This window comes from Microchirus variegatus (assembly GCF_963457635.1).
Source record: "Microchirus variegatus genome assembly, chromosome: 14".
Lineage (NCBI taxonomy): Eukaryota > Metazoa > Chordata > Actinopteri > Pleuronectiformes > Soleidae > Microchirus > Microchirus variegatus.
Window position 1 is genome coordinate 21,371,929 of NC_139815.1, and position 25,727 is coordinate 21,397,655.

A 25,727-nucleotide genomic window follows, 5' to 3' on the forward strand; every position below is an offset into this window, starting at 1 on the left:
ACGTTTAATTCAAAAGTAGAACACAAAACAGCCAGAAACAAAATACACAAAACTCTAAAGCGACAACAAACTCTCAGTAGAAAAAACTGTTACAAGCAGGGCAGGGCTGGACGTGGATGGGCAACAGGAACAAGGCAGGAACTAGGGAGAAAAAGGCAAAAGATATCAGGTAAAAAAGTAAAAAAAAGTGGAGTACAAGGTTCAGGAATGCAAAAAAATCTATCCTAGCCAGAGTCGAGCAGGTTCAACGCGAAGGTGAACTGACAAACTGGCGAGGAGTAGGAGGAAACAGCCGGTCGTTTATGCACTGAAGGAGGTGGAGGCTTGGTGAAGCCAGATTGATCGCGGGTGTGCAGGTGAGCCTCAGGTGAACAATCGGCCAAGTCCAGCACCAGGGAGAAGGAGAGTGTAGGAGGGAGAGGGCGACAGTTGGTCCTTGGTGCTCATGTAGGAATCATTCATCCAAAGGGACATGTATGCAGAGCAGTATAAGAGTAGTATTAACATACCCATTACATATTAAGTAAATAGTCTGTGTGTCTGTCTGTGGTTTGTTTGTGCTTCCACACTTGCATTTTGCCAATATGACCAGCAGAGGCCGCCAGAGGCTTGTTGCGTGAGTGAGGTGAAGTCTGCCATCACTGATTGCCTTGTTACTAAAGTTTTTTTTGTATGGAGTCTCTGTGCCGAGCCCTTCCCTCTTGATTTGCACTGAAATGGCATGTTTCCATCATGGTACAGGTCGGTTTAGTACAGTTTGGAATGGTAGAACCCTCAGTCAGGCTCGCGTTTCGACTGAGAACAGTTGGAGCTTTTCCACTCGATGCGAACACGCCAGTGGGCGACCCATTTCATACACAACAAGTCTCCCTCCATAATGACACATACTCTGTTTGTGGTTCAATTTAAAGAGTTTTGTTAGGAACCTTTCCACTGAAGGGATGTGTGTGTGTGTGTGTGTGCGTAACTGAGCAGCCAATAGGAGGTGCCCTTTCTCTTTGAACTGTGATTGGTCATAGATTTCTCCAAAGCTGGAAATGGAGCCGAGAGGAGGTGAAGAAGTCTAATTTGCTCCCAGATCAATTTATTTACATTATGCTGAAAGGCTATTAGGGAAATATTGATCAGTAATGAGAAATATATATTACTTACCACAGCTTTAAGTGCGAACATTGGGTGATGTGATGTCGTCATCGCGTGGGTTCTTTTTTTTTTTAAGATCACGTATTGTCAAGAGGTGACTCACACCCGGGACGCAACCTTATCAGACGCAACCGCAGTCGCTAAGCAGCACGGAGCTGCTGCTCATTAGTAAGAGCCTGAATGTGTTTAAGACGTCGGTGACGCCGGCGGAGAGCTGAGCAGTGACCATGTCAGAGGGGCCGAGGGGGGGTAATGAGGCAGTTGAGTGGTGGCACACACTCCGGCACTCGCTGCTCCACTGACGGCACAGAAACAGGATCTCACTGTCGGATAACCTGGCTCTGTAGAGAGGCTGTCACTCAGTGTGTGTGTGTGTGTGTGTGTGTGTGTGTGTGTGTGTGTGTGTGTGTGTGTGTGTGTGTGTGTGTGTGTGTGTGTGTGTGTGTGTGTGTGTGTGTGTGTGTGTGTGTGTGTGTGTGTGTTCTTGTACTTGCGGCATACTGAGGACCAGTGAGGGTTTTTAACCAACAAAGTGAGGTCATTTTTACGGAGTGAGGACATTTTGGCCGGTCCTCCCTTGTTTTCATTGAAATCACTTTCTTAGGTTGCAATAACATGCTATACTCAATTTGTCAAAAAAAAAAAATACTAATAATAATTTTGGACGACATAGTATAGTATGAGTCTTTTGTCAAATTTTGGACCAAAAATTTTGGGTCAAATTGTTTTTTTTCAAATTTTGAACGACATAGTATAGTATGATGGTTTTGTCAAAAAAAAAGATTCAGATTTTGAACGACATAGTATAGTATGATGGTTTTGTCAAATTTTGGACCAAAAATTTTGGGTCAAATTTATTTATTTATTTTTTGGCCGACATAGTATAGTATGACGTTTTTGTCAAATTTTGGACGACAAATTTTGGACCAAAATTTTTGGTCAAATGTTTTTTTTAAAAATTGGTCGACATAGTATAGTATGAAGTTTTTGTCAAATTTTGGACCAAAAAAAAATAAAAAAATCTAAAAAAATTCCAGCCCTTTCTGCTCTGGGGCTCCACCTGCAGACATTTTATGGTACTGCAACCAGTAGTTTTTTGTAGATGTCGTTCATGAAGTAGATATTTGTAATTGTGTTGATTTATAAAGTGGAAATGCTGGTCCTCAGTATGCAGCAAGTACAAGAATGTGTGTGTGTGTGTGTGTGTGTGTGTGTGTGTGTGTGTGTGTGTGTGTGTGTGTGTGTGTGTGTGTGTGTGTGTGTGTGTGTGTGTGTGTGTGTGAAAACAGTACGGCTCACATATGCACATGTCCATGGCTGCCAGCCATTTGATAGAGTGCAATGTGTCCAGAGGAGCCATATCTACAGACTGTGTTTGTCACAGCTCATGTATCACAAAGGGACCATATGTTAACCATGTCTCTCTAAGCATTCCAGTCACTGGAGCACATTGTTATTCACCCTTAACGCTGCAAACTGTTGTTTTTGGTTGTACATTATAAGGAACATTAACATTATTAAAGCTTCCTGGAAACCCCCAGAGACAGACCTACATTCTGGGAATTATTTTGCCAGCTCCTTAGTCAAATTTCCAGAGAAAGTCAGAGTGAGCTCTGGCAGTATGAGTGCCTGCATAATCCATAGTGAGTCAATGAGTGTGAGTGTTCGTCCGTCTGTAAAATCAACCCAGACACCAGCCCCTCGCCTGGATTACAGAGAGATTCTTCTGCTGTGTTTGTCATGTGTGAACGGTAAACTGTGGAGAATTTGCAGAACCAAATCTCTATGAAATTGCACTTTCCTTCCACATTTTCCCATGATGGATACAGAGATAAAATATGTCCATTTTTTTTTTTTTTTAAATAAACATGTTTATGTGCAGGTCCCAATAAATAATGTGATATTAGAGTCATAGTCTAACCTTTGTTTGTTATCTCTTCAGCCAATGGAGTGGGAGTGAAGTATTGTTATTGTGGGGGGAATTGTTTTTAGTGGCTTTGTGTAGCTGTGTCTTCCACACTTGCGCTTGCACTTGCCAATATGACCAGTAGAGGCCGCCAGAAGCTTGTTGCGTGAATGGGATGAAGTCCGCCACCTACGATTGCCTTGTTATTAGTTAGTTAGTTAGTTAGTTTATTGTCCCCTGTGGGGAAATTCATTCTCACAGCTATACAAACAGGGAGACACCATAGCACACACCATATCCATAGAACACATTACAGTAATACAGATATCTATTTCAGACCATAATCACATATTGTTGAGTATCGATGGCTGTGGGGATTAAACTGTTTTTAAAACGTACTCTGTTGTATCTGAGGGACCTGTATCGTCGACCAGAGGGTAACAGGGAGAAACAGTGGTGCAGTGGGTGAGTGTGGTCCTGTGTTATTGGGTTAATCGCAATTAATCGCACATTTTTATCTATTATAAATATCCCTTGATTTTATTTTTGTCGCATGCACCCGCGGTGTGGTGTTGAATCGATGTGATTTTCGCCCAGTGCTCTGAATGTCAAAGCGAAGAAATTCAATTTCACTCACCCAGCGAGGCGGGGAAGTGATCCCCAAGCGGGCTCTTGGTTCATGGTGTCAAGCGCCCGGCCCTCGCGGCCCTTGCAACAGGCACTAAGACACACTTCCCCAAACAAGTGAATGCAGCATGCCTGTTGTTTTGTTTCCGGTGTAGCTCGATCCGTTGCGGCGTTGTAGTTTTTCTAACGCTACTAGTTGTTGCAATGCATGTGAAAAAAAAACTACAAAGTTTTCTCGGCCAAAAAGAGTGTTAAGCCCAATTTATACTTCTGCGTAGGCTACGTAGAGACTCTGCGTCGACGCAGAACCTGTCAGAGAGCCTCTGCGTCGTCTCCGTCTGCACGAAATATTTTTTAAGTGTCCGTCACTCCGTCAAGGGACAACGGAGACGGCAAAAGCTGCGATTGGTCCTCAGGACAGGCCGAGCGAAGCTGCTCTGTGCCGGCTCTCAGTGCGCTCTGGGCGTCCGGACAGAGGCGGAGCTGATCCCCGCCGATAACGCCGCTGCCGAACTATAAATACGTCATATCTTAACACACACAGCACATGTTTAGACCCTAAATGGCAAATTTCTCGCCTCAAATTATCTTAAAATTGCGTTCCGTCACACAGAAAAGTGAGAAACGGCCACTGTTTCAACAACAACAGTCTTTCTCTCTCTTTCTTTCTCGGATGCCATTGCTCACTGTAGCCTGAAGCAGAACAACCTTGTGCAGCGACCCCTACTGATCGGGCGGGAAATTGCAGCGCGTGTCCGTCACCACGACGCAGAAGTATGAAGGCTCGAGGCGTCTCCGTGGTGACGCAGACGGATAACGCATACGCAGTCGGAGAAGTATAATGTGGCCTTTAATCTCGCGATAATTATGTATAGTGAATTTTCTTAACTTGTCGCCAAACCTCAACACAGTGTGACGTGTGGTACTGTATGTAAGGTGATATAAGGGAACAGTAAGATGTCGGGAGACGATATTCTGTAGTGATATAGTTGCACTGACGTCCTCTCACAGCAGCCCCTGTTAGTGTGGAGCTGGTGTAATCATGTCAGAAGTGATGTCAAGACAAACCCCCTCTGGACACACATTGCTCACTCACGCGGAGCGGACGACTCGCAGCATTGGTGGAAAAAAAACTGTCACCGCAAGATGAATTTGAGCAGCGCTTGTGTCATTTTACGTGTGGCTGAGATGAACGGTGTGTTGTCCGCTGACTGTTTCACGTGATGGACACAGAATGGATTTATTTTCACTCTGGCACAGAAAAAAGAAAACATGTTATCTTCGTCACTTCACTTGAGCTCGGATGATTTGCACTGTGCTCCTGGTGTGAACTGACAACAGTGGCCGTAGTAGTAGCTCTCAGGTTGTCTTTCCCGTGGGGATTATTCATCTGTGCTCCAGCTGAGAGGTTTTATGGGCTGTACTTTTATAAGCTACACATTTGTTTTGTGTTTGCTGCTCCAGCGACGCCGTGGTGCTGGCACTGCTCCATTTTTTTCTGTTTAATCCAAATCCATATGCTCTCAGAAGACTTCAAATATGAATGAAACGATCAATAATGGACGAAACGAACACAGAGGAGAGACGTCAGTCCCTGTCGGTTTCTGTATATGTAACTGAAATTGAGCATAAATTAACCTTTTATTATAGTGAGATGCTCTGGCGTCTCCAGATGACGGCATATATTATGTTCTTTGTCGTTATCCTCTCAAGCTGCCTGTGGTTTTTAGTCAAGTCAAAGTATTGATATAGCACATTTAATGATTATTAGAACTCACTTCTTAATCAGAACAGAATTTTGTCCTTTCTCACGGACTTGTGTGAGTTGTTATTCGCAAAGTCGCTGACCCTTCCACCAACATCTCGGTAATTGTTATCACCTGAGACGAGGTGTGAGTGGTTCATCCAGCTTCTCTCTGGAATGATAATGGATACAGTTGCCATTCATTCCTGGGTCAAATGACTCGGCTTCAGTTTCAGCACGTTTACATGCACAGTTTCATTGAGTTAAGGCCTTAGTCTGACTAAGACAGTCAACCAGACAACTTGCACACCCAGACATTGATTTCTTGACCGTGTAAGTCTGACTCGGCCTCTATAGGTGGCGCTGTATCTCTCTAAACTGATGACGATGACATGGATCGTGCTGTGGTTCCGTATGTTTCGTACCTGCTATACGTGTTAATCGTGCAGATTAGATGGAAGGAACAGGGCTCCTGTGGTTGCTGACGCCCACCGCCGTATGATTTCCAGCAACAGTACTGCAATTTATACGTCATTTTTTTTTTCTTCTGCAAAAGATCGGGGAGGAAATTTTGGTGCGTGCCCAGAACGCCACGACATTATAAATGCAGGAGTAATCAGACTAGGAATCGTATTATCCAGGTATGTCAGTCTGACTAAGACTAGCTTGCTTTTAGTCAGACTAACATGTTTACATGACATTAAGCAAACCTGAGTGACAGAGGTGGGGTGAATTGATGCCTTTAGTGTTAGATCCATGGAGTCAAAGTTCTGATAATGGCTGATGACATTAACACATTAACACTTAAAGTGCTGCTTTGATGACACAATTTTAACACTAAAATATGAGGGACACTGTCCACAGTATAATCAATGTCACCAAAACCAAATATGAAAGAAATACCTCTGTCAATTTTTAATTTCATTCTAACTTACCTGAGTCAAAGCTTTAAATGAATCCACTGGAATCTCAGTGTTCATGTTGTTTGAGTGAAATACTTGAGCTTTCAAATGGTTCGAGGGATCCTAAAATGAACAGTGAGTGCTCCAGTATCAGTCTCTATGACCCTTATCACTTTAAAGTTGATTAGCTTCCTCTATTTAACCAGCACTAGACCCACATTTTAATATTTTCACGGCCGTGGGAGGCTGAAGGATGTAACCGAGGACTGGTATTTGAATATGACACGTTAAGCCAGTGTTGCTGTGTTAAACGAGTGGGCAGGTGGAAGAGGCAAGAGACAGTGTGTGTGTGACTGAACAATAACCCAAACGTGAGGAGATCGCAGCTCGCTGTTGTTGAACAATGGCCAGAGGAGAGACCGTCTCGTTGGTTTCTTCTCCTGCACATGTTTATCTGACACTTAAAGGTGAAAGAATGCTGCTGCTGCTGCTGCTGCTGCTGTCACACAGTCTCTGTGACCACACGTATGAAGGACTGTCCATGCTGTTTCCATGCTGTATCTACACAGTCGCTTATATGAGCCCGTCTGGTATTCCAGCCATGCATACCGGATTACACATTCTTTTCCATTTGTCTTTGTCATTTATGTCACTTAATAATAATAATAATAATAATAATAATAATAATGCATTATATTTAAGGCGCCTTTCAAGACACTCAAGGTCTATGTTTACACTCAAGGTTTATGTAAACTAACCTTAACTTTAACCCTTACCCTGGATTTCCACTGGACGCGGAACGGCCGCGGAACGGCAGCGGCGCGGTTCTGCTTCGTCCTCTGCCCGGCGTCAATCCCCACCGGGCGCGTTACGGCAGCGGCGCGGAGCCATGGGAGCCAGCGGTATTCACGGAAGATCGCGCGATAATCTCGAACGGACGCGAGATCCAGCGATAGACTGTGTGTATAAAGTAAACAACAACAACACAGCTTCTTTTCATTCTCCGACGTGGAAGAACTGTTGATCTAGTGTCATAAATGATTTTATGTTTCTCCACTTCAACAATCAGTCTCTCGTCGTACATTATGACTCTCAGAGACGCTCTGATTAATTGACTGTTTACCTGGCAGCAGCGGTGACGACGTAATGTTGATGTGAAGTTGTGACAGGCGATATTACATGCGTATTGTGTTTTATTTTGAAAGGGGGGGCGGAAGTGTTTTACTTTGATTCTGTGTCGCTTTTCCTGTCTGGTGCGATCTGCTTCCTTGAAATTTACGAGGTTCAGCAGCGGGCAACGGAAAAAATAGAACTGATTCCTATCGATAGCGCTGCGGCGGTGAGCTGCTTCTGGGCCGCTGCTGAGACGCTCCGCAGCGCGGCCGGTGGGAATGCTCTCATTGATTAGAATGGAAGCGATTTGCAACGGCGACCGCGCCGCGGCCGTTCCGCGTCCAGTGGAAATCCAGGGTTAGAACACAGAGCTTTCAGGCTTTTCCATTACTATGTCAAAATGTATACACAGACGCTATAAGACTGTGCCGTATACAGTAGAGAGAGGCAGGTTACATTTTTATTTTCACCAACTACACCAGGGGTCACCAACGTGGTGCCCACGGGCACCTGGTAGCCCGCGGGCAGCCAATACGGTGCCCGCGGGCTCACTTCACTTCACCTCACTTGCATGTATCCGTATGATCTGTCAGTAAAATATCTTTGATATTGTTTATAAAAACTGGTAATCGTTAGGAGTAAGCACTGGAAGGAATGTGTATGCAGTTGAATGCATAATATTAATCATTTAAATGGTAAACAAACAAAAAAATATTATATGGTAGCCCTCCATATTATTTTTTACCCTTAAGGTAGCTCTCTGACTCAAAAAGGTTGGTGACCCCTGAACTACACGTTCAAATGTTTTGACTTCTGCACAACTATTGATAGTCCTATTATTGATTAATATAAAATATGAAATCTGAGTGACGCTTTAGGTTAATTGGTCACTCTAAATTGACCATAGGTGTGAGAGTGAATGATTGTCCATCACAGGGCCAGATGTGAAGGTCCAGGATATACCCCCCCCCTCCCCACCTTTCATGCTGTGTCAGCCATGTTTGGCTCCAGTCACCTTTTGACCCTCATGTGGAACACAGGACAGTAGAGAATGAGTGAGAGTGAAGCACGCCACGTGAGTAGTAGCGTGGGAAGTGGGAGACCCCGAGGGGGCGGCTGCGGCTGCCGCTGCTGCCGCTGCCGCTGCCGCTGCCGCTGCCTTCCTCCCTCGTGGCATCCGCGCGAGGCGAACGTGGTGCTTGCACACCGCCCTCTACAGGATGCTGCTGCATGTGCAGGACAATAATAGTTATAGTTATAAGTTTGAATACCTGAGTGGCTTTTCAGCAGCACTGATACAGGAGATCAATCTGCAGACAAATGAAAAACTTATGACTGATTTGTTGCATGAGATCATGTTGGTATCAACTTTGAACCTGTCCATTTGTTGATATTGGCATAATGATTTAGTGATAATCAGAACTTCAGGTGTATGTGTGTGTGAAACTGCTGTTGTTAGAGCAGCAGGAAACTGAACATAGATAATGCGGGGGTGGCCCCGCTCTCTCTTTGCCAGTCTGTGCATACCTCCGTTTGTGAGCTTGTTAACTACAAAAGAAGATGCTCATCAAACCCAAACAGGAATCACTGTGTGTGTGTGTGTGTGTGTGTGAGACAGATCAGTCACTGTTGCCATGACAACTCTGTTGCTTTGAATCCAGGTTACATGTAATCTGATCTGAATATTGGTAATGCTGTGTAATTTGCCTCAATTAAATGGGTGTAGTTCTGTTCAGATTTTTTTTCTCTCTCTCTCTCTCTGCAGGTTCACATGATGAGTTCAGAGCAGACTTTTTAATAACAGCTGTATTTATTGCTTTTGTTCTTCCTCTCAGTTTGACACTCGGGGCCAACACGCTGCTTGACAGCAGATGAGTGGTGAAATATCCGGCTAATTAAACAGTCCTGATTAAAGCACTTATTAAAATGGATTAGATGATTTTATTTGTTTCCCTCTGTGTGTGTTGAAGTGGCCACATCTGAACCCTTTCACACAGAGAGTTATGAGCACAGTTTGTGTTATTATCGCGTTAAATCAAAATGTGACTGTTGCACAGTTAGTGCCGCGGTTCAACAACAAATGCAAACTGGTGCTGTTTAGTAACAGCATCATTTGTGTTGACTCCTCGCGTTGCTCGCACAAGTAAACACAAACTGGAAGATGCAAGAGTTTTTTCCCCTTTTAAGCTCTTAGACTGGGGCCACAATGGACGTGTGAGAAGTGCAGAAGGTCTTGCTTTTCATTGAGGAATCACTGTTAAAGGTAGGGTTGGAGATCCTGGAAAAAAACTTTTTGAGTCCAAGCCCCTTTCTTCAGACTTCCCTCTGAAACTCCGCCTCCAGAGCAAAGGAGTGTGCAACAGTAACTTTAGGGACACGCTAAGTTTTTTGGATTCTTGTTCAATTGACAACATGATGATGAAAAACAACAAATACTACTAAAAAGTTCACACAGTCACACACAGTGAACCGTTTGCTTCTGAAAAACCCTTTCCAGAAGAAAGGGGTTTTAAAGGGTTCTTGGTAACATTAATGGTTCCAGTAAGAACCATTTGGTCCAGATTACCCTTTCAAAACCCTTTCCTGAATAAAGGGTTTTAAAAGGGTTCTTGGAGGAACCCTCCAAAAGGGTTTCAGGTGGAACCTTTTTTAAAAAGGTTCTACCTGGAGCCAAAAAGGGTTCTCCTATGAGGACAAGCCGAAGAACCTTATAGGGTTCTACTTAGCACATTTATTTCTAAGAGTGTATCTATCCAGTAGAAACAGAGCCACCATGGCCTTCTCTGGGCTTTCAGTTCAGATGTAGAACAGATGTTCACTCTGGTTTTCTTTGTAGTAGCTTTCCCCCCAAAAATCGTCTTTCATTTGCAACCTTTTCTGGTCATACACTCTTAGAAATAAAAGTGCTAAGTAGAAACATAATCGGTTCTTCGCTTGTCCTCATAGGAGAACCCTTAGTGTTACCAAGAACCCTTTTAAAACCCTTTATTCAGGAAAGGGGTTTTAAAGGGTTCTCTGGATCAAAATGGTTCTTACTGGAACCATTAGTGTTACCAAGAACCCTTGAAAAACAAATGGTTCCAGGTAGAACCTCAGCCCCTGCAGAAGAACACTTTTAAAACTCTTATTTCTAAGATTGTAATGTTGCTGCAACTCTCTTGTTGGATTTAGCATGGTAGCATAAGCTCTGGCGTTGTCTCCTGAGCATGTGCGGTTTATGCACAAAGAGGGGTATGTACATGGGGGGGTGAGAGAGGTGAGATAGCACTTTGATCGATGCATCACAATCCAATTCATTCATTCATTCATTCATTCATTCATTCATTCATCTATCCATTCATTCGGGTCCGTTCAATATGATTGGACGGTGTTTTTACAGGCCTGTCTGTTCCATAGGTGACTAACATTTTTCATTTTTGTGACAATGCATTAACTCATTGGTTACAAGTGGGCTGTTTTAAGCAATACAGTGATCTATCAGCCTACCTTTAACAGCCACACTGTTCACCTGAGACACGTCTGTCACACAAGTGAGCTGTGCTGCTCGTTCAGATCAAAATAGTATCAATAATCTTTGTTTCAATATATATATATATATATCTGTGGATAATCTCCGGAGCAAAGTAAAAACTAAAAGCACTCAAGTGTTCATATTCCCTGGCTCCGTTCCATTTTTTCCCCCACACAAAGCTTTTCTTGTAAAATATTATGACTGACAGATAAATGGCTTCATCTGGCGTTAGAGGCTGAGTATGGAGGCACATTTAGAAACACAGCGTATCATTTATGGAAGTTTTGCACTTTGAACAATAGATAGAATTTACATTTAAATGTTCACACAGTGTAAAGCTTCCTTTTTGCGTTTCCAATTAAAGACCGCACGTCGTCTTTGTGTGATTGTTTGAGCGCCTTTTAAAACCAAGGCTCATTAAACATCTCCTGAGGAACCGCTGAACAATGCCCTGTCCTGCAGTGACCCAGGAAATCATATAAACAGGTTTATTGAAAGGGATTTTTCCAGTAGGCGATAACTCGGGTCCTCCTCCTCCTCCTCCTCCTCCTCCTCCTCCTCCTCCTCCTCCTCCTCCTCCTCCTTCAGTGTCTTTTTGCCAAGCAACAGAACTTTAACCTCATTCCCCTGTTGTGAGGGTTAAACCGCTGTGGTGGTGACCTTTAGATAAAAATGACAACCTTTATGGAGAGAACAAAAGGAGATGACAAGGATCTAAGCCTGTATACATGTATGTGTGTGTGTGTTTACTCGGTAATGATCATCATTTAAAAACTGAGTTTTGTTCCTGGTTTAGGTTTGAAGTGAAAATCAACTTATTTTAAACTTATTTTGGCACAATCTCCTTCTTCTTCTCACCCCATCCTGAGCTCTGAGGTCTAAGAAAAGGCTACTTTTACACCTATAGTTCGATTGCTTTGGTCTGCACCAGTGAGAAAAATGATACAGTGTAGCAAACAGACGTGGGTACGGTTTACTTTCACATAATGCAAAGTTCTAAACGAGCCAAAATAGACTGCGAAGACCGTCGGCACTGGAATCGGAACCAGACTAACCCCTGATTCCACCGGGCGCGCCACCGAGATTACATTCACACAGACGCAAACGGATCGAACCAAGGGACCAAACACGTTTGGTGCTCACCAAATGTTGTAGGTGTGAAAGCACCCTTAGATCCTGACTAAAAACTGGGGCTTTTTCTGTAGCCAAACTTTGGAACGATTCACCCATGGAAATTGAATCTGGCTCCACTATTGAGCATTTTCGATCTCTTTTAAAGACCCACATTCCTTGACCTTCACGTCAGGATAAGAAAAGTTCAACCCAGACACTTCTAAGTAGTTTTTAACCATTTTACTATATATTATGTCACTATTTCACTGTTTTAGTTCTGTTTTTTTATTTTTTATTTGATGTTGTTGTGCCTTTAACTCTGTAAAGCACTTTGGTCGACCTTGGTTGTTAACGGATTTCACAAATCTGAGGGGGAATCATTGATGATAGTTTTGCGCTGTGTCTGAAAGGGTGTTTGATATTGATTGTGAAGAACGTTATATTGCTTGATTTAATGCCCAGCACTAGGTCACAATCTTATTATGATTTGATATTAAATATCAAATCATAATTGTAACACACGCTGTAGCGTCCTGATACTGATGGAGACATTTTAGTTTAGTTTCTCTTCATTTACGACACTACACTACAATACTTTTATGAATTACTGTTTGGTGCACCTCCACATTTCACTTTTCACTCAAAGTATTACTCTTTAACTCTGACTCATGAACAGCCCTTCAGCTTTATTAGAGCTCATGTCAGACATTGAGCCAGTGTTTCTTTTATTCTCTTCTCGAAGAACACGTCCATAAACTATACCGTGCTGTTCTTCCTTAGAAGAGTGTTTTTTTTTGATCATCTTTGTAAAATGTCAGTGCTTTAAGTCACCGTGACTTAAAAGGAAGCACTTACTCTTCCAAGGCTGAGTGATACTCCGTGTTCAGCTGCTCTGAAACCTTGTTGTTACTTAACAGCACGTCTCAGCACCTCAACTCATAACACACAGCTTTCTCCTCGTGTATATATTATATTATGATGGACAGATCTGGGTCGACCTACTGTACGTTTTTTACTGTCTGTTTTCACACAAGCAGATGGATTAGATATTATCAACCTGACAAGTGCAATTTATCATTTCCAATTCTCAGGGGTTTCATCATTGGTTTATATGTGTGTTTGTGTGTGTGTGTGTGTGTGTGTGTGTGTGTGTGTGTGTGTGTGTGCGTGCGTGCCTACGTGTGTGTGTGGCAGCAGAAAACATATGCATCTGTCATGTGCCCAAAAGGATGTTTTTCAGTTTTGACACATCTGTCATTGATCCACACACACACACACACACACACACACATTATTGTACTTGCTGCATACTGAGGACTGGGTTGCTGGCAAAGTAGGGACCATCATTTCCACTTAAATATAAATCACCATAATTACAAATGTCTACAAAGAACTACTGGTTGCAGTACCATAAAATGTCTGCAGGTGGAGCCCCAGAGCAAAAAGGGCTGGAATTTTTTTTTCGATTTTTAATTTTTGGTCCAACATTTTACAAAAACATCATACATCAACAAAAATGTTTAGTTCAAAATTTGACAAAAACGTCATACTATACTATGTTGTCCAAAATTTGAAAAAAAAATTTGACCCAAAATAAAAAAAAAATTTGACCCAACACTTGCAAAAACAAATTGAGCCAAAATTTGAATTTTTTTTTTACCAAAATTTGAAAAAAAAATTCTTACCAAAATTTGAAAAAAAATGTTTTACCCAAAATTTGAAAAAAATATTTGACCCAAAATTTTTGGCCAAAAATTTGACAAAAACGTCCTGTTGTCCAAAATTAGATTTTTTTTTTTTTTTGACAAATTGAGTATAGCATGTTATAGCAACCTAAGGAATGATTTCAATGAAAACAAAGTGAGGACCGGCCAAAATGTCCTCACTCCGTAAAAATGACTTCACTTTGTTGGTTAAAAACCCTCACTGGCCGCAAGTACAAAAACACACACACACACACACACACACACACACACACACACACACACACACACACACACACACACACACACACACACACACACACACACACACACACACACACACACACACACACACTCACTGGTTTCCTTGACTTCAGAGGAAATTATATTGACATTGAGATTCATTTCCTGGAGACTTCCTCTAACCTTAACCATAATTACTAGTGCCCTAACCCTGAATTTTTGAAGTCCCCATAATGTGACCGTATAAACAGATTTAGGTCCCCATAACATAAGGAACACCAGGTACACACATAAACACACACTGGTTTCCATGACTTTACAGGACATTACATTGACTGACGTTCATTTCCTGGAGACTTACGGTGCTTTTCCACTACATGGTCCCAGCGCAACTCGACTCAGCGCGGCACAGTTATTTTGCTTTTCCATTAGCGATAGTACCTGGAGCTTTTCTTTAGTACCTGCTCTGGCGACAACAACTCTCCCTAGTTAAGGTGAGGTGGGTTTTCAGTTGCAGCGTACTACATTAAAAGGATAAACAGCCATCAAATTCTTATTTCACAGTATGAAATAGCAGGTCTATAGCAGGGTTTAAATATAAATAGTGCATTTCTATGAGACGTGACCCATAGCAGGGTATAAAAAATAAATAAGACTATTTCCACAGTATGAAATGTAATTTTTTTCAGTATATGAAATATAGAAATATAAATATCAAAGTGTGAGATGTGATTTTAGCAGCATATAGAATATAAATATCACAGAATGAAATGTAATTTTGCAGTATACAAAAATAGAAATATATGAAGTAAATGTAGTGGAGTAAAAGTAAAAGTTGCTAGAAATATAAATAACAAAGTAAACTACAGATATGTGAAGTTCGCATGCATGTTTTCAACTTCATTTCATTCACGTTATACAGTAAAAGAGCAGAACAGTCGGATATTTACGGTCAGTGTAGTTGCTACGACTGAAGCTGCTCAGATTAAATCAGATGTGGAGGGTATAAAAAGAAACGTTATCACAATGATTCAAAATGGCTTATTTGTGTCTGTTAGAGGATGAGACAAATGGAAGCTTCAGAGTTTTTAGAGAGCAGCGAGATCATGTGGCCAGTGATGATGAATGGATTTTGAGCTGGTTCCGACTTCCACAAGCTTTTTCTGTTGGATCCAGTGTGCACATAAACAGGCTTTTAGGTTTGGTGATTACTGTACGTACAAATCCAATTTGACTAACAACCCTGCTTACGTTGTCTAATCCCTCTTAACATTCACTAACCTTGCAGGCGACAGTGGATGCCCAATTAAATTGTGGCTTTTTACTCTTTTTCTCTGTGTTTGCCAATGATCAATGAATATTCATTTTCATAGATTTTTTTATGGGCAACTGTGGGTTTTACCTGCAACTCACTTGAGATGCATTGAATTGCAAGTTCACTGTGATTTCTAAAGGGAAACTGGCATGAATCTGAATATTAATTCACTTCCTGTGTTTTGTACGTACGACAACTTTTCAGGCGTTCGTGCAGTTTTATAAATGAGGCCCCTGAGGAGGTGCAGACTGATTTACGTTATGATGAAAGGTGATGAGGGAGTTATTGATCAATAACACAAGATTCCAGCCTACAGTACCTTTAAAGATTATGTAGATTTGATAAGGTTAGCCCAGTGTTAAGGGGATCAAATCTGTTTTTATCTTTTGTCAACCCTGCTCATAACCATGTTTTCACTGAATTTCTACAATGTATACATGTATATAAAATGTCTATAAGTACCTGACAAAACACCATTTAAAAAACCTAAACTATACCATCATGTTTATTGAAGAATACGTGACACTAGTGACTGAAATCAGTCCACAGGAGAATGTTTACTGATAAATAAATCGAATAAGAACTAGGCTGTTTTTCTCATTGACAAATTGTGGAGGCGCCTCCTGGTGGCTGCCTGCTACTGCATACATTTTTATATTCAGTCTGTAGTCGATATCTGCAGGTCTGTGCAGTGACGCTGGATATATTTTATTTTAATCAATTCATTACGGTTAAACCCATGAGTACCCACATGCTCCCTAATAAGGAAACCATTTAGATTAAGACGTGAATGATTAGATCGTCAGTTATTTTTAAAACTTAACTTAATCTCACGCAGGTCTCCCATGACAACCTCGGCTAAAGGACAGGCTGTGAGTGATGAGATGTTGTGCGCTTCGTCCATAAATCACGCGGACGACGTCTTACCTTTAATGGAGTCCAGCACATGCTCGGCCCTTTTCTTCAGGAGCTGGGAGCCGTGGAGGAGCAGCTTTTCTCATACTGACGCACAGTAACTGTAATGAAGCAGCAGCAGCAGCTTCTTCATGAAGACGCTCACTTACAGTGACTCCTCTGGGGGTTTCAGAGAAACGGACGAGTTAAAACGAACAATCTAACAAGCGGCATCTTTGCACACTCTCTCAAGAGGCGAGAGCTGCCTAATGGGAGCAGGGGGAATTCCTTAATATTAACGCAGATGCTCTATAACGAACCGCCTCTGACCTTCTGCTCTCCTTGTGTTTCCTAGCTGAATCCACCGGGCCTGTTGACTATGCCCCGGAGTCCCACCTCCAGTGAGGATGAGATGGCCCAGAGCTTTTCAGATTATTCTGACGATTGTGCCTCCGACAGCTCCCGCGAAGAGACCATTTACGAGACTATAAGGGCTACGGCCGAGCCATCGCCGCACCGCATGGACGACATCCACATAAACTCGCAGGTCGTCCGCATCCTCGTCCCCGACCTGCAGCAGACGGTGAGAATCTGTCCCAATGATACGTGTGTCAGTGTGAGTGTAAGATTGATTTGAGTGGACACCTGTGTATTAATTATCCAGCAGTACTTTGAGTGTGTTTCTCTATTTCAATATGTTCTTTTAAATTTGTGCAAAGTAAACACATGTTAAAGCTGCTGGAATTATATAATCTGGCTTCACTGGTAATTGTGCAACCTGTATATTCATGATTTAAATTTCAGTTTGCAGGCAACAGATTCTGTGTTTTGTATCTATGGGTTTGTAATGCCGAACGTTACCAAAACTAAAAAGCCTCTCTACACCTCTCAAAAACGCCTTGACCAGAGAAATTTAACTTTCAATCTCCACCTGTTGCTGAAATTAACTAAGCAGGTTCAATGTTTCTAAAACTAAAAAGTATGTGTTTATGCATGAACACAGTGTCACAGCATAGCAGCTCAGTGATTCTGTGTTCAAGAATCTTTGGCAACTACCCTCTACAAAGTGTTTGAACTGGGACTGAAGCAGCATTATTAAATGCTCAAGGTTGCTTTTTATTTTTATTTTTTTTTATTACCTGACATGTTTCGACCACTTCCTGTTGTCGACACCTGGGATGCTGTCCTTAACAGGACGTCAGACAGCAGGGGGAGTGGTCATCCCCTCTGACAGACCTGTATAAATATAACAGGAAGTGACACATGTCACATGTAACACCACCTAACCACAGGAAGTGGTCGAAACATGTCAAGGCAAGGTTGATGTTTTACATATTATATATATGTCTTGTTTAAGTCAAGTATAGACCTGTGTCTTGTTAATGCTCAGGAAAAGTAGCCAATAATAATTTTGGGATTGGTGTAAACTGGTCTGACGGACAGGTTGAAGATTTGAGGATAGAAAACAGCCTCAGCTGTGCCTGTTCAGTCATTTAAATACCAGTCACGGCCTCTCTGACACGCATTCTGATAAGGTACAAGTAAAACTTTAGAAAAGATCAACCTGGGTATGAATATATTATTAGTGTGAATAAATAAAAATACATTAAGATGATTTTGACTCTTACACACAGCAGTACTTTTAGTTTACTGTAAAACTGTGTTAGAGATGAGACGCTTTCCTTTAATTGAAACCACAGACAGAAACTCTGTCCATGAATAAATAACAATTGCAATCTTCCAGAGAAAGCAGACATGTTCGTTATCTGCCTGTGCTTTTCAAAGACGCTTGTTCCTGAATTCCATTCTGTCGTTTCCACTTTAACATAAAGTCCTTGACTGACTGACCAAATTCACACTGCAGTGACTTTTCCCCAGTAAAAACCTACTCTTTGTGACTGTGGAGTGGGGCCCAGTTTGTAGGGGGTTGATTTAACAGACCTGTGCGTAGAGAAGCGTGTTGACGTGTTGACGAAATCACATGGTTTTGTTCAGTAGATCTTACCAAAAAAGGCAAAAGCAGTGAAAAGAAGTCATGTTGGCAACAAATACCAGCAGAAAACAATATAAATACAAATCATAAAGACAACTTCCTCTGTTTAAAATGATTTAAATGGACAAGGATTTGAGTTTGGATTAAAATCCTCTTTGTTGTGATAATCTGGAACAATCAATGATGAGATGATGAAAATGTTGAAGCCCTGAAGGAAAAGTAAATGATTGAAGGAACGTGTTATGACATAATGATAATTGCTATCTTTTCTAACTCATATTTGCACTGAATAACAATTGTTATCTAAAATATTCCTTTTTTTGTTTGTTTGTTTGTTTACCCACAGACTACTTTGATAATAGTTTTTATGTGTGCACAGTCACATCCTCCGTCTTTACACCAGACGACTGGGAATTCAGAGCATTTAAACCTGAAAACAAGCAAAGGCAAACTGACTTTGCAGAGAAGCAACTTTCTGACGTTACACAGCAATTGCAGCACCCGTGAGATGGCATTCAGTAAAGAAAAAAAGCAGTAAAACATCAAATTAAATGCAATTAAATAATATTTTTTTGTAAAAATGGCAATCATTAAAAGTGAGTGAGTGTTACTTTCACATCCTTTTCCTAGTTAACAAAACAATTTATTTATCGTCCTCTCTATAATAAATAAATATAACTGTTTTTTTTCCAAAAACCACATCAATACTAAAAGAAATTGCGAATTCAGTTCTTTGTGTGGGAATGTCATTTTTTTCTATACGGCAGGGTCCATGTGTTTAACATTCACAGTACAGGAGCCTCGTCAGCACCTGTAGAGTGTCCATTGTAGCTCCTGCCGGATCATATAGCATCATATATGGACTGTGTAGCCGTCCATTGATGTTGCTCAACGTCGTTGGCAGAGACGCATATGGAGATGAAGGTTTATCATCAAAGAGCAGCAGCAGCAGCAGCGTGCGTACGTCCCTGTGGACGAACAGCTGGAGCTGCAGCCCGCTGCTCTGCAATAGTGGCATCAGCTAATTCAGCTACTATGTGCTGTGGTTGTGCTTTTGTTTGATGTGTGTGTGTGTGTGTGTGTGTGTGTGTGTGTCTTCGGGGCGGTGTGAGAGTTGATTTGCATAGCTTCATGGTGGACGTCCATGACGAGTATGGAGCTACGAGAGCTGCTTTGCTGGCAGAACAAAGCAGGAGGATATGGAAGAAGAAAGAGAGGAACGCTGGAAAATGGGAAGCTGTTGTGGTTAGAAAGAGAGCAGAATTTATGCCGTATTGTTGCGACCTGGCCTTGGGGAAAACCCGATCGCGACAAGAATGTGGAGACTCCTTCTTCCCAACTCCAAATAAACCACCAGCAATTAATGAAGGTTTATTGAAAACAACCAGTCTGACCGTGAGCTGAGATACTCAGGCCTCTTATATTGGAGCCAATCGGTTCCCAGGAACCACCTGGACACACACACGGACAAAAACCTAGACCGGAAGTTCCAATTAATGCTGTTTTTTAGTGTGTATCTGCGTCATTACCTTGTTTACAAAGCCCTGAAGTTTCGAAACAAACAGTTCAGCCATTGCTGAGAACGCTGTGTTTTATTGTAATCTCGGGCTCAGCGAGATCTCTGAAAAAACCCGGTCCGGTTACGTAAACAGCATTTCTCCTGAACAGCAGATCGTCCTGCTCCGGGCACTAGTCTGGGCACATCCGGTTGTGTACATTGAACCGCAGAAGAAGAATAACGTCCGTTGCGGAGGTGTTTCACGAGCGACAGTGTCTTCTGACTCTGGGTCTGACTCTGGGTCAAAGTCATAAAAGGGACTGCGGCGGGGAGTCGTGACAAAGCTATTTTTAAACATTGTTAAAACAATGTTTTGATAATGAGGAGCAGTGCATCCACCGTTCCAGAGGGGGGAGCCTGCGCTTCTGAGAGCGGGTGTGCTGATTATGTCACTTCTGGGTATTGGCCAATCACAAGACAGTTGGGAAGGCTCTAAGCTGGCTGGCCAATCACAACACACTCTGTCTTCTGGGGGTGAGAGTAGAGTCTGAAATATCGCGGCTAAGGAACAGCATCAGAAAAGAGAGATTTCTATCGGCTCGTTTACAGCAACTAGGAGGTTTTTGACCATAAAAACAAGTTAATGTATGTAAGTAGACCTCCATAACTCACATATATGGACCACTCTATGTGAGCTTTAATACGTGGTTTCAGACATTTCGACGTTGCCTTTGCTTACGTGTATGTGTGAGAAGAGTGAAACTCAGGAACTTCACCAAAAGTTTCCGAAAGTCAGCGTTTTATGAGGACACATATACGACACATGCACCTGCTGACTCCCTTTGCCACAACAAGCATAAATGATTGTCTCTTTTTTAGACTCTTCTATGATGTAAGAGGTCTCCACTTGAGCTCATATTTGGACTGAAGAGGCAGCGATAATAACAACTGATGGAGATTTGCCACTGTAATAAAGCAGCAAAAGGGCAGCAAGTAGCCACCGGACGGATGCCAGACATCTGTTTCTGTGCATCCTTCACCTTCCTCCCTCCACCCTCTCCTCTGCCCCACTCCGTGCCAGGCGAGAGGATTATGGTTGTAGGTAGAGTTCACAGCCTGCTCGTCGCGTCGGCCTTTATCGCAGACTGTCACCAGCTGAGCAGCTCCTCGAGCAAATAAACACTCACAGACACTTGCAAAATGCACTGGCACAGTGACCATAATCCTCTCTGACAGAGACGGGAGACGAGTCTTCAAAACCAGTCATTTTTGCAACAATGTAACAATGGCAGTCTTGTACGGCGGCCATCTTTCCGTTATTGTAACTGTGACAGGGTTTTTGTTGTTATTATAAAAGCTATTATTCTGTGGTTCTCTTCTAATTCTCTCAGGCCTTGTTTACAGTGTAGACTGCAAGCGCAACATGGATTTGTAAGCATATCAGATCAGAATCAGATCTTCCTGACTAATGGTGCTTTCACACATATTGTTCGATTGCTTTGGTCCGCACCAGTCAGAAAAATGTAACAATGTAGCAAACAGACGTGGGTTCGGTTTGCTTTCACATATGCAAAGTTCGAAACGAACCAAAATGGGCCGCGAAGACCATCGGCACCGGAACAGGACTAACCCCCCCGATTTCCACCGTGCGCGTCACCGCGATATGGCTGGGTCGCAAGGCTGCGCAACAGTAACGCGCCCGGTGGGGATAGAAGCGGCAGAGAACGGCGCAAAACCATACAAATCTGAGACGTTCAGATTGAATCGGTTCTGTTAAAATCCGATCAGAATCGCATTTGAAGCGACTTCCGTATGTGGTTATGCTGAAACAATCCGATTTGGGCTGCAGTCTGAACAAGGCCCTATTAGTTGCAGGTCCAAATCGGTTTGCATGGGTCAGTAAAAAAGTTCCCAAACGAAACGTCTGCCACAAATTAATTGGGTTTTTGTCACTTACATCGGTCACTGATCCGTATCTGCAAATCTTCATTTGAACCTCAGCAACACAACACAAGAACATAAAACAACAAAAAGTCTGTGAGACATGGAACTCAAACTAATCATTTTATAATTTAATCAGGTGTTTAACTGGCTGGTACACGGGGAACCTGCTGGTCCTACTGCTGCCTCACTTTGGTCTGTTAGTGTCACTTTGGAAAATCCAAACAAAGGATCTCAAACACTAAATCCACAAAATAGCACAATCTACAGCATATACAGCAATTTTCTCCGTGGACTTTGGTGCGGGGAATTTAAAATGTGACACATAATTGATGATTTGAGAATAACAGGCCGAGTTTTAGCCATCACCCATAATCAAGCTGAACAGTTATACACCATTAGCTGCTATAATAATACAAACAAAAGAAGGTCGTGTGGCAGTGGCAGCTATTGCTCGTGACAATTTGGCCATCGATTTCGGTGCCAAGAAAAATGTCTCTGCTTGTGTATTGTGTTGATTACTGTGTCTGTCGCTCCACTCGTCACTTCTTAATGACTAACGTCTCTCTTGTCTCCTCTAAACCGTAAAAAAACAAAAACCCAGAAATGCATGCGGTTCAATCCAAATGCAACAGTCTGGGTCGCCAAGCAGCGGATCCTGTGTACGCTCAACCACAGCCTGAAAGACGTCCTCAACTACGGACTTTTTCAACCGTCGATCGACGGAAGAGACGGCAAGTTCCTGGACGAAGAACGCGTCCTCCGAGAGTATCCTCAGCCAATCAGCAAAGGCGTCCCGTCTTTGGAGGTAAAACAGTTTTTTTTTTAACATTTTTATTGATCAAACTTCTGTTGCCGCATAGACTCAATAAGTAGAACAAACGTTTACTTGGATTCTAAGATGGACTGATTAGATTTAGGTTGTGTTTTTTATGAACACAATATATTAAAAGTGTATGTATTGTATGAGGTATTGACACAGATTTGACTGCAATGTGTGTCCGATGCTTGTTTTCCCCCAAAAGGGGTCGTACCTATGTTCCCCGGGTCCTATGTTCCCCGGTCTCATACAAAGCGGGGAACATAGGACCCTTTGGGTGAACAGCGGGGAACATAGGACCCTTTTTTAGAGAAAGGGTCCTATGTTCCCCGGTCTCATACAAAGCGGGGAACATAGGACCCGGGGAACATAGGTACGGCCCCCACTCAAAATATAGCAGGCCATATTCATTAGCTATCTCAGACTTAAAGGAATACTTCACCGATTTGCATTTAGCTTTGTATTACTAGAATAGGGTAAGTATTTATTTATTTTATTTTTTTAAATGTGCCCCCCCCCCAACCTCAGTTTCCCCCCGAGTCGAGAAACATCTTCATTCTTATTTTTGTTACGTGCCCACCAGTGACAGTTGTTCCGAGCCTTGAAACGGCAACGCTAATTCCGCACTTTTTAAACCCACCCATCCATACCAGAATGTGACCGGTGTGCGCAATCTTTGCTAACAGTTATGCTAACAGGACCAGGGGTCGTACCTATGTTCCCCGGGTCCTATGTTCCCCCCGTTTCGCCCAAAAAAGGTCCTATGTTCCCCACTTTGTATGTGACAGGGGAACATGGGACCCTTTTTTTTGAAAAAGGGTAGGGTTAGGGTTATGGTTAGGGTTAGAGAAAGGGTCCTATGTTCCCCGGTCACATACAAAGCGGGACCCGGGGAACATAGGATCCGGGGAAAATAGATTCGGTCCCCAGGACCAGGTGTCTGGTGGGCACGTAACAAAAAAAAGAATGAAGATATTTCTCAACTCAGGGGAAATTGAGTTTTGGAAACACATTTTTTTTTCTACCCCTATTCTAGTACTATAAAGCAAAAGGTTTTATGCAGCGAATCTTTTCTAAAGAGGCTAATATCTGTGTCCTCTGCGTCCCGACTGCCAGCCATGTTTTCCGTGAGAGCAGTTGTCCGTGTCTCAAGCTGGTTCTTGGGCACGCACAGCACAGTTAAGCCCAATTTATATTTATGCGTAAAGTGCTCTGCGTAGGTTACGCAGAGTCCTCTGCGTCGACGCAGAACCTGTTGTAGAGTCTCTGCGTCGTCTCTGACTGCACGGAATATTTTTTAAGTGTCCGTCACTCCGTCAAGGGACAACGGAGACGGCAAGAGTTGCGATTGGTCCTCAGTACAGGCCGAGCGAAGCTGCTCTGTGCCGGCTCACAGTGAGCACCGCGCGCCAACAGACGCGGGGCTGATCCCCGCCGGTAACGCCGCTGCCAAACTATAAAAACGTCATGTCTTAACACACACAGCACATGTTTAGACTCTAAATGGCCAATTTCTCGCCTCAAATTATCTTAAAACTGCGTTCCGTCACACAGAAAAGTGACAAACGGCCACTGTTTCAACAACAACAGTCTTTCTCTCTCTTTCTCTCTCGGACGCCATTGCTCACTGTAGCCAGAAGCACAACAACCTTGCGCAGCGACCCCTACTGATCGGGAGGGAAATTGCAGCGCCTGTCCGTCACCATGACGCAGAAGTATAAAGGCTCGAGGCGTCTCCGTGGTGACGCAGACGGATAACGCATACGCAGTCGGAGAAATATAATGTGGCCTTTAGTAGGGCTTGACAATGTGCCAGTACTTCATACAACAACACTTCAAAAAAAAAAACCTGAACTAACACTTTATGTCAAGAAGCACATTCTCTTATGAGTCTCTGTGACTGAAACTACCACAGGGAGCTGATTCTAAATTGTTTCTCTCACTCACTTTGATGAAATATGTCACATAATTAGCGTCAAATATCCGTCCGTCATACAAGTCCTCTCTGAAAGGGCTGATATATTTCCGTTAAGCTGTCAGGTTTAGAGTTTTCTTGCAATAAGCAGATTGTTATTTGCTCATCAAACATTTTATCTCCAGCAATTCATTTATAAAAACGTAGAAATTCCCCATTGCGCCCTATTGACGTGGAAAATATGATCGCTTCTCTTAATCAACACCCCCGCGCCGTCCAGAGAGAGAGAGAGAGAGGACGTAGACGTGCCACGTTGTGCCAGCAGCACGGAGACGCCACGAAAGTAATAAAACAAGAAGTTCGCGAAGACACGACTTAATCTTAATCCTCCACTGATCCCTCTTCACAGGAAACACTGCTGAGGTTTTAGGTAAACAACAGGTGAACCAGAGTTTCTAATAAAGGGGATTTCAAATCCCAAGTGCATTCTGTTGTTGGAACAAGGATTTATTAAAAAATGAGGGATCCCACGATACCACTGTGTCGTGTGTCCGATACCGATATCACAAACTTGATATCTGCCCCATTTGAGTCATTTTAGAGATTTGTGCTATTTCAAAGACCTCATTCTCCAACTGTGTGACAAATATTCTTCAAATATTCTGAATTGTGCGATATCTATATGGTTTATATTGGATTGGATTGGATTTTTACATTATTTTTGTCCGTGTCCACTGATTTTGACCAGTATGTTTTTTACTGTATACATTCCCTTCTTATTCTCCTTTTCGTAATTTGTCTCTCACTCAACAGTTCCGCTACAAGAGCAGAGTCTACAGGCAGCCAGATGTGGACGAGAAACAGATCGCCAAACTGCACACAAAGGTACAAACTCACTTATTATTAATAACCCTAAGAACACAGAGCAATTCACGCAGGTGTTTTTCCCATTACTTTGTTAAACCATAATACAGAGGCTATAAGAATGTGCAATATCGAGTGTCTTATGTCCATTTTTCCCAGCACAACTTAGGCAATCTGATGATGAGATTATTGTTGTTTTGTTCAATTTCACCAACCATATAAACACACAAAAACATCATCAACTCATGTCATGTTATGTCACAGTAAGTGCGATCCCCCACAGTGTGGTCAATAATAACAATCTGTTGTCTACTTTCCCTCAACTATATTAAATTAAAGGTGCCATATGTAAGAATGTGGCCAAAAACGGTTACTACATTCAAATTCAAAATACCGAGGTCTTTTAGGTTTCGTTTTTTGACGTAACTGGTGGCTCGGCAGCTGAGACTCTACTGACTGCAATGATTGGAAGACGGCGGTAG

General features: G+C 42.5%; 1 protein-coding gene across 1 annotated transcript in view; it reads left to right on the forward strand.

Annotated features, from left to right (window-relative positions):
• Window positions 1-16,587: 16,587 nt before the first annotated feature.
• The window catches only part of LOC310936599 (SH3 and multiple ankyrin repeat domains protein 2-like), a gene marked incomplete at its 3' end in the record, with an annotated part of 136,329 nt that continues 127,189 nt past the window's right edge, over window positions 16,588-25,727 (forward strand). The window contains exons 1-3 of the mRNA XM_083900677.1: window positions 16,588-16,797; window positions 22,251-22,454; window positions 25,195-25,266. Coding sequence (XP_083756803.1) covers window positions 16,594-16,797; window positions 22,251-22,454; window positions 25,195-25,266 — 480 coding nt within the window. The 5' untranslated portion in view covers window positions 16,588-16,593. The remainder of the gene's footprint in view (window positions 16,798-22,250; window positions 22,455-25,194; window positions 25,267-25,727) is intronic.